This window comes from Calonectris borealis, chromosome 23 (assembly GCF_964195595.1).
Source record: "Calonectris borealis chromosome 23, bCalBor7.hap1.2, whole genome shotgun sequence".
Taxonomy (NCBI): Eukaryota; Metazoa; Chordata; class Aves; order Procellariiformes; family Procellariidae; genus Calonectris; species Calonectris borealis.
Genome location: NC_134334.1, coordinates 6244475 through 6254084, shown reverse-complemented (window position 1 = coordinate 6254084; position 9610 = coordinate 6244475). Strand labels below are relative to the sequence as shown.

General features: G+C 50.1%; 1 protein-coding gene across 2 annotated transcripts; it reads left to right on the top strand.

Annotated features, from left to right (window-relative positions):
• Nucleotides 1-27: 27 nt before the first annotated feature.
• On the top strand, nt 28-6006 carry FBXO2 (F-box protein 2). Of its 2 annotated transcripts, XM_075172492.1 has the most exons (6): nt 28-141; nt 1737-2012; nt 3143-3269; nt 3367-3462; nt 3826-3961; nt 4393-6006. In XM_075172492.1, exons 2-6 carry the CDS (start codon nt 1763-1765, stop codon nt 4525-4527), a joined length of 744 nt encoding a protein of 247 aa, XP_075028593.1. In that variant the 5' UTR covers nt 28-141; nt 1737-1762; the 3' UTR covers nt 4528-6006. The 2 variants fall into 2 exon arrangements, with proteins under 2 accessions (XP_075028593.1, XP_075028592.1); XM_075172491.1 differs by lacking the exon at nt 28-141 and having other exon boundaries at nt 1718-2012.
• The last annotated feature ends 3604 nt before the right edge of the window (nt 6007-9610 follow it).

The following is a 9610-nucleotide window of genomic DNA, read 5'->3' as shown; positions in this document are numbered from 1 at the left end:
AGCGGGCGGAGCGCGGGGCGGGCAGCGGGGCAGGGAGGCGGCGCCGAGCGGGGCCGCGGCCCCCCCGCCCCGCGGACACTGCCCTTTATCAGGGCGGCCCGGCCCGCCCCGGCCCGGCCCGCCACGGACCCAGCGCCTAAGGTAGGAGCGCCCGGCACCGCCGGCTGGCCTCCCCCGGGCCAGCCCTGCCGGGAGGGGGCACCCCGGGCCGCGGGGCAGCGCGCTGAGACCCCGCAGGTTTCTCCCAGGCTGTCTCCCAGCACGGGCGGGAGGGCGGAGGGGAAAGGGGGTTAGGTGGGGGCAGATGGGGAAGCAGGGCGCGCCCCAAGCACGGCAAGGGGTGGGAGCTGCCGCGGGGGGTCTGCCGCTGTCAGTCCAGTTTTAGGATACTGTGGGTCGGAGTGGAAAAGTCAGGCAGGGACCTGCACCCCTTCCCTGAGCGCGTGGGGAGTCCTTGCTAAGCAAGGAGAGCGGTGACGCTCCGTCACCAGGCAGAGCGGGCGAGGCACGTGAAATTCCTGCAGGAGATGAAACCAGCAGGATCCCTCTTTCTTCTTTTAAAAAAAAAAAAAAAAATTTACCCTTCAGGACTATGGTTGAGGGTCGGAAAGGGGGGGGGGGGGAAACCCAGGAAATCCCCAATGCTACCCCCATAAAAGCCAGGGAATTTTAAATGACAGTTTCCTCCTGCGGTCTGCAGTGCCGATAGAGGACACATGATAGCTCTGCACCTGGAGCATCTAGATCTAGGATGCTGTTACAGTAGTGACTCCTTATTTCTTCCCTCCCTCACCAGATCTGGCACTGCCACATTTCATCAAGTAGCATGTCAGGATATTTCACCTGCTTTGTTCCTAGTGCTCTCCTAGGCTTAATGACTCACTCCTGAGGAGTTTGGCTGCACCAGTGCAGTTCGCTGCAGTCTCAGCAGCTTCTCCAGCATCAGGACCCAGCTGAGATAAAAGCTGTGTCACAGCGCAACCCACACTGATGACATGGGGCTCTCAATCTGCACACTCATCTTTCCTTATTCCTGCAGCACCCGGCCCTAGAACTCGGGGCAGCAGAGAGCTGTTGGGAGTCAGAGTGCAGAATTAGCACATGAAGTTAAAGCACACACTTTGACTTAATTGCTCAGGTTATAAGGACATAGAAAAAGGAATATTAGAGAATATCAACTGGGTTATTTTCAGTTATCCTCAGACCTATACTTTCTACAGGCTCATGACTAAGGAGATTAAGTGCCAGCCCCTTGAGGGAAAGAAAGCCTTTCAGATATAGAGCGAACCACTACAAGTATGCTTGGCAAGATGCTCACCACTGATATTTAGGTACTGCTCTGCAGCATTTGTTACCAGTGATGTTCTTAAAGGCAGAACAAACACCCAGATGCTTCCCTCTGCAGAGAAGGTCATTACTAAGAAGCTGATTTTGGCAGCAGCAGAGATTTCTGGAAGGACTAATTCTAGCCTGGGAAACTGTCCGCAACTGCAATGTCAACTACTTACACTTGGAACATAAAATACTAATCTGCTCATATGCTTCAGGGTATTAACTTAATAGGGGACAGGAGGCCTTGAGGTTAGGAAGCAATCTATGCCCCCAAAATCATGCTTTCGGATAACATGCTTATTGTGCCTTTTTTCTAAAGCATCAGTGTTCGACATCACTGAGGGTGGGGAACCCCATGTCTGAAGGACCACTGTGTCACCACTCCTTTCCCCCTTCTTTCTCAGAAAGTTCCATCCAGCCTGGCCCAAGGATGGAGTCCCTCCCTGAAGCAGTCCTGATCAGAATCCTGGCTTCCATACCTGCGGTGGATTTGGTGCTGGCGTGCCGCCTGGTCTGCTGCCAGTGGAAGAACCTGATCGATGGAGCTGCGCTTTGGATCCTGAAGTGTCAGCAGGAAGGCCTCACTGGAGCAGAGTCACAGGAGAATGCAGAGAACTGGCAAAACTTCTACTTCCTGAGTAAGAAAAGGAAGAATCTCATCAAGAACCCATGTGGTGAAGGTGAGAGACAAGCATAACAAGCCCTAAGATTCAAAGAGATAACCAGTCACTGGGAAATGGCCATCTCCAGTCTTTGAAAAAAGATTTTAGTTGCCATCAGGTTGCAGCATTTTCTTCTTGCCGGGGTCAAATCATTTAATGCATGCAGTCAAATCATTCAAGGGGCATGAAGGCCTTTGAAAATCAGCCTTTGCAAAGGGCTCTACTTGACATCAACTTTATATAAGCCCCTGCAGGGATCAGAATCACATTTGAGAGACAAAAATGTCCTTTGCAGAACCCCTGTCCAGTGCAATAATGGTAGTGGCATCTGGGTTTCCAGATTGCTTCTTGCCAAACTATGACAGGAAAAAAATCAAGGCTTTCACCGCTCAGGAGCTAGTCTGCCCTTAGCTCACCAGGCACTTCAGCCTTCCTTCCTTGAAGCAGCTCAGGCAAATCTTGTTTGTACCCTCCTTACTACAGCCCACATTACAGAGCTGTTCACGTATCCCATTTGCTATTACTCTGATAATCTATGAACTTCGCTTGCCAAATCTACAAGATGCTTAGCAATAAGCAGCAGTAACCAAGCCTCATAACCCAAGCAGCAACAAGTACATTTCACACATCATAGACCAAAGCAATATCAACACAGCTTCTCCATTTTGTTTACAGATTATTTTTCTGCAAGCTTTTCCAACATCCACATTCCCTCTGGCTAAGACCAGAAAAGCCCAATGTTTAGGGCCATACTGCTTCTAGAAATACCACTTAGCAATTTGGAAAATTTAGAAATAAAGCAATCAGCATTTCTCCCTGGGCTGTTCCTATGTTATGACACTGAAAGTGCTGACACACAGTTCAGAATACTTAAATAATTTCACCGGAGTACTTTCTTAAACAAACCCACGTGTACATAGCCATTTTGGTGGGGAATGTTAAAGTTTGTTAATACTATGTTCAACCAGACTAAAGGTTTTTGCCTGACCTCTAGTTAACAAACATCTCCATAGTCTACATACAAAATCAGTGTTGCACCTAACAGCATACCTTTCACAAGCCAGAGAAAGGTTCCAGTGGGAGGAGGTCAGGTTCCCCAGGCCCACAGAAGTCAAAACTCATCCAAGTCTCTTTTCTGCCATTTGCAGAAGACTTGCAGCACTGGGGAGAGGTAGAGAATGGAGGTGATGGCTGGAAAATTGAAGAGCTCCCTGGGGACTTTGGAAAAGAATTCCCTAGTGAAGAAGTCCATAAATACTTTGTTACATCTTATGAGTAAGGCTGCTTTCTTCTCTTATTCAGGGAAGGGGACATTTTTAGTTCCCCCAGTCCCAGGAGAGACTGTGATACCAATTAACATCTCGCATTTCAGGTGGTGTCGAAAGGCTCAGGTCGTTGACCTTAGGGCTGAGGGCTACTGGGAAGAGCTGATGGACACAACCCAGCCTAAACTTGTGGTAAAAGACTGGTAAGTAGCAAGGGTGCCTCAGAAAGCAGGCAGAGTCAAGAAAGAGAAGGAAGGGCAGGGAGGGCTTATACCTGCACTGATGCCCTAGATGCGGAACAGGGCTCAGTCCCGGCTTACAGAGCCACCGGCAGCTCCCACAAGCTTCAAACTCTTGTTGCATACGGCCTCTAAAGACCAGGTTCCTGCTGTGAACGAGGGGAGGTGGTGGGTTGGGGTCAGAACCATTACATATTTCCACCTCAAACCACGGCCCCGGTAACTTGATGAGATTGGTCGAGCCCGCATTCAGCCAGATGCAGTTGCGTGCTCTGGCTGTTTGCCGAGTTCACACAGGTAAGACAAGCAGCTTGGATCTCCTTGCAGGTATGCAGGACGCAGTGATGCCGGCTGCCTCTATGAGCTCTGTGTGAAGCTGCTGTCAGAGAATGAGGATGTTCTGGCTGAGTACAGAAGTGAGACTATTGCCATCCCACAGGAAAACGACGCCAACTGGACTGAGGTGAGTTACAGCTGTGGACTCAGCAGGTGACACCCAACCTGCATGAATCGGGAATATTTTCAAGCAGAGAGAAGCAGGAGGGTTCTCCTGGAGGAGGAGGAGGCGGCTCTGTCATGTGTTCTGTGGAACCATGACCCTGTGATTGAACAAAGGGATTATACTGGAAGGTTACCTTACATAAAACTTGGAAACTTGCTGAGCCGCTACTGCAGGTGTAAGATGAAGGAGGTACCCGACTGGGAGAGGTTCAATGGCCTCTGAACAACAATGGGATCAAAGCTCCTCCCAGTAACTCCCACTGTAAATGTCCTCATTGTTACCCAACCTGGTAGGTATGACTCGGGCAGGTGGGGTTGAAGGCTCTGTGCACTAAAGAAGGGTGCATGGTGGTTTGATGCTTACCAACAACCGTTTTGTCTCTCGTCCCAAAGATCTCCCACACCTTTTCCAACTACGGGCCTGGGGTCCGCTTTGTCCGCTTCGAACACGGTGGCCAGGACACACTATTCTGGAAGGGATGGTATGGCGTACGTGTTACCAACAGCAGTGTGACAGTGGAGCCATAGCCTGAGCTGGGACCTGCATGCTGGAGCTGACTTCCCTCAGGGCATCCCATGGCCTTTGGATGGTTTCTGCATGGTGCTGCTTCCAGGCTGTAGAGCGTACCACCTTTTGTGTATGAATGTGTGTGCAAGATGCCAGGGGCCACCATCCATCTTTCCTCAAGGGGACTATGCAAAGAATGCGAATAGATTTGTGAATGCACCACATTAGACTCAGCCTCACCGCTTGCACCGATGTTCTCCGTCAGACATGAGATCACCTAAAAATCCTCCAGACCTTACTTCTCTCCTAAGCCACTAACCACTAGCACCCAGCCCAAGCTACACACCCCTCCTGCCTGCTTCCCAGACTTGGGCACCCCTTAACTTTAAGCGGTACTTTGGGCATATTTTCTGGAAGTTAGAGTGGAAAAAGAGGAAGAAAAGCGTAGACTTTGTGGCTGAGAACATACCAGGGAAACCCAGAGCCCTGTCACATCTCTGTCACCAACTGCTTCCATGTCCTGCAGTGAGAACCTTAGCTTCTCCCATTTACAAACAATAGATGTCATTGCTTGCCTCACAGGAGCTCTAGCTTGGCTGCCAAGTACTTAATTTTTAGTGACAATAATGCAAAGTAATAGGGATTGGATCCTTTTTTGTTACACTGTTCCCAGCATCCATTTATCAAAGAAGGTGTTGGGAGCTGAAACCTCTCTGGTGTCCAACCCTGGGACTTCATTTGGCTCCCTCAAACAGACAACAACTGAGAGTAATTGCTGGGAGAGAGATGACAAGGTCTTAGGGAAATGGGTTAGAAGCAAATTGAGGAGGGCGTCCAGGAACAAATGAAAACACACTCATGTACCCCTTCCTGGCCTCCGCACGCTTCATGCAACAAGCACCCTGGGCATCCAATACGACTCTGCAGGCAGGAGATATTCTTCACAGAGAAAGCTGTTGTTAGCCCACTTGATCTCAGTTCTTCCTGCTACTAACGCTGTCTGCAAAAAGTACATGTCTGCCTCCACTCCATATGCTCACTGACAAGGCAGCACTTGGTACGTACTCCCACTAGTGCCTCTCGATATCACTCAGGGCTGTGAGCCACCATCCTGAACAAAGACACCTAAGCTTCCCTGAGCCAAGCCTGTCCCTGCTAGTCAGTCCTCTCGGAAGAGCATCCCCTTCATTGAGCTGGTGTTGCTTAGAGAGATAGGCACTTACATTTTTGTGTCCGTCTGTCTTCCCTTCCTGGGCAGCCAGCGCATACATACTTGAATGCCACTTTGCATCAAAGTGCACCATTACAAATGCAGCGTACTACTATTACCTGTAGCCAAAGGAGAGAGCTTCTGAGCTACTTTGTGCACACTCTGCTTCATCGGGCTTTCTGCACTGCTGCACCTGGATGCCTGGGCACATTGGCCTTCCAAACCTCAGCCATGCCGAGCCAGAGTCCAGGCAAACATAATAAAATGACACAATTGTGTGTGGATCTTCCCTTGTGTGCTGGGTATTTGTGTCCTGTCCTTAAGCATGCTTTTTTGTTCAGTTATGTGGAGCAATGTCAACCAGTCCTATCCAAAAAACAGGAGTGATTGTGTCTTGTATAATACCACGAGTCTCCCAGAAAGAGGTACACGCTCTGTTCCCTGACCCAGCAGCCTGAACCTGTCAGAAGCACTTGATGGGCAGTGGGTTTGCAGAGCAGCAGCAGGCAGAGGTGCACTTAAAACATAGTGGGAATTCATACAAGGCACAGAGGAGGTCCAGGAAGGCTCCTACACAGCCCAGCCCTGACAGATCACCCTCCAGGTCATCTGTTACTGTAGCTCTGCTGTGAGCTCAGCCTTGGTTCTGACCCAGGAAAGACCAGAACCAGTTCAGAATTTAACTCTTTCCTCTCCATTACCTCTGCACACTGTCACACATGCAGCTTTATTCACCCCAGCCTTTAATGCAGCTGACAAAGTTGCTAGTTAACATTCGCTGCCAATTCTCTGCCCCACAGAAGAAACGAGGCCTCCATCTGTCCCTAAGGAATCAGTACGGCCAGGGGATCAATATTCCATATCGTGATACAATTGTTAAACTGAACCTTTCCTAAGTCACCATCTCCCAGTCAGGATAAACCCCAGGATTAAGCCTTCAGATATTGTGTCCCTTTTAAATACAGGATAGGGCCATGGTCCCCACTTTAGGCTTATCTAGGCTGAACACTAGATGCACACAGCCTCCCCAGCAGCTCTGTTACAAGGAGCTTTCCCGCTCCACACTTCTCCCCCTCATGCCAGCAGGCCTGATGTACACATCGGCTGTCAGAGGCATCCTGCAAAGCTGTCCTGACCTTCCCGCTCACCTCCACAAGGTGCCTTCCAAGACACTCAATGCCTGGCAGCTTCACTGCAGAGAATAGCTACCTTGCTCCACAGAGCTGCTTGCAAAAGCTGCTGCTGACCTCAGGGGAGCGATTACTCCTTGTGTGCAGCCACGTCAGTGCTAGAGTCCCAATGCAGGTGAGTGCCTGGGTACTTGGGGGGGGGGGGGGGGGGGAATCTTGCTCGCATTATATATATTTTGTTGCAAATGCCTTTTGAATTTTGATCAAATACCAGAAGTCTGAACACACTGAAATCTGCACCATACACATACATCCACTTCCAAGACTATGTCAATTCATCTGTCTGAGACGAACAGAGCGCGTGAGGTTAATGGGTTCTCACGTGTTACAGACTTCATGGAAATTGAGACAATGCAATTTCATAGGATTACAGAAAGGCAGTGCAACTGTGACAAAAGGATTTAGATGTATTAAAGCTCCCAGCCGCTGAAGGGCTCTATCACATACAGCTTCAAATGGGGGTTCCTTCTGCTTCCCGTTGTGCCAGCACCAGCAAGCAGCTGTGTGATACTACACAGTAGCTTTTGGGAACACTGATGACCAGCGCAGACGTGTGCTGTACAGACAGAGAGACATCTGTCCCCAAGTACTTTATAACAGATATTCTCATCACCCAGACTCACAGTATTTAGAAATCTGAGCATTAAAACACAAAAATGGAGTGTTGCTGGAGCAACAAAAAAAAAAAACCCAAACAAACAAACAAAAAAACCCAAAACCACACAAAAGGGTCTCCTCCCAGTCCTGAACACAGCAACAAGAGCTGTAGAAAGGGCTCCTATTTCCTTTGCACATCAAACCCACAGCGCGCCACAGCCATCTCTGGGGCAGAGCACCGCTGAGCTTAGCAGTGAGATACGCCCAACAAAGAATGGAGACGTCCTCCGAAACACCCCACACTGGAACAAAACAGCTGGATGATGAGAACTGGAGAGACAGAGAGAGTTTAAGGTGTGAACTACTCAGTTTTGGCAAAGACACCGGCATGAACACACCTCTTACCCTGGCAGCTTTTATACTCGGAGGCACTACGAGAAGCCCTAGATACAGCACTCCACACAGCCCTTTCCTGCTCTTTGCAGCTCGCATCCGATGTCCTGGGTAGCCAATTGCATCTTGGTGGCTGCAGTTGTACGAGATCCCACTGTAATTTTCTTTTCTACAAAGCCCACCACAGCCAGTCCTGGCTATAAATGCCATTATACTTACAAGGGTTTTTCTTTCCATAATAGCTTCTACAGCAAGTCTCTTGCAGAGGAACAGAACAGAGCAAGATGGAGCCCTGGCAAGGAAGCACTTGCATACATCTCTTGTCAAGTCTAATTGAATTTTTCTATATGAAACATCTATTATTACCCACCTGGGGGTTTGAGGACAGATGGAGGAGTTTGTTCCCCCACCAGGCATTCAAGACTGGGGATGGGAGGGATGGGGGAGGGGGGGGGGGAATCTATCTGACAATTCCCTGTTGCTTGCAGCCCAGCTGTTCTAGCCAGCTGTAAAAGGGAGGATAGTTTAGGAGATTGATTCCCCCTAAATCAAACAGCTTGTAGAGGCTGGGAATGGCACCTCCTGAAAGCCAGGATAGCAGGGCATCAACCACACCTCCAGCAGAGACTTCCAGCCTAAAGCTGCAGCCGAGATGAGTATGGTCACAAACGGGATGGAAAGCCAGTGACTTATCCTTGCATTTGGGCCCACAAGCCTGTCAGGAGTAGAAAACCTCCGAAGAACTGGAAAACACTGGGCTAGTGAAGAAAGATTCCCCGGGCACACACCTCCCTTTGCAGCTCTGACACAGCCATTCCCACACCTCCTTCATCGCTGCCCCACACCATACAGATATTTCAGGGAAAAACAAAGTCCACAGGTGAGCAGCGTTGGCACTGAGCTAACCAATTCCTGCTTCTCCTTCCATCCATCCAGTTCCTCCTGATGTCCTCAGGGCAGTGACCGCCCTGTCCTTCTCGTTCTCCTTACCCATTAGGAAAAAAAGGGCTTGAAGATGCTTTCCTGCTGGGGAGACACTTTGGAGTTAGAGAGAGAGCAGCTATAGTGAGTTCAACTGGGAAGTCTCATGGAAGCTGGAAAGCATATCTACTGCCTGAGACAGCTGCACGAGAGAGCTGAGCCCCTTACACAGCAGCCTGCATGTAAAGCAAAGGTACCCAGACAAACCAGAACAGGATAGACAAGGTACGTGGTCAAGATTGGCACGTAAGGAAGAGATGTCACAGGAACCGAAAAGCGTCATACAGCCAAGCAAGCACACAACATGCTTCTGGGCTGAGTGTCAGGCTCCCTCATTTCTCGAGGAAGAGTTTTGTCTCATGCAAAGAAAGACTGCAGCGGAGGTGCCCGACTGTCTCCTTTATCTTCCCAGCAGCTCTGGGCTCCAGCTAGCTGGCAGCATGCAAAGGATAGTGCTCTGAACGCAGCCCTGTTTGCGGTCCGTGCGGGGGCAATGTCAAAAGCCCCCTGTGACTATCGGCCCTGATCCCTCCCCGAGGAAGGGTGCACTCGCCCCCCGCGCTGCCGGGACCCCCAGCGCTCTCTGGAGCCGAAGCCGCTGCAGAGCCGCAGCGACATGGTTTAGTGGGCATGGTGGTGTTGGGTTGATGGCTGGACTTCATGATCTTGGAGGTCTTTTCCAACCTTAATGATTCTATGATTCTGTGACAGCAGAGGGCACTCGGGCTGCAG

Bases quoted from the DNA above. Each gene is read 5' to 3' on its own strand.
- FBXO2 (XM_075172492.1), top strand. From the start codon at position 1,763: ATGGAGTCCCTCCCTGAAGCAGTCCTGATCAGAATCCTGGCTTCCATA. The intron at 3,270-3,366 runs GTAAGGCTGCTT...CTCGCATTTCAG, and splicing joins TACTTTGTTACATCTTATGA to GTGGTGTCGAAAGGCTCAGG. The intron at 3,962-4,392 runs GTGAGTTACAGC...CTCGTCCCAAAG, and splicing joins ACGACGCCAACTGGACTGAG to ATCTCCCACACCTTTTCCAA.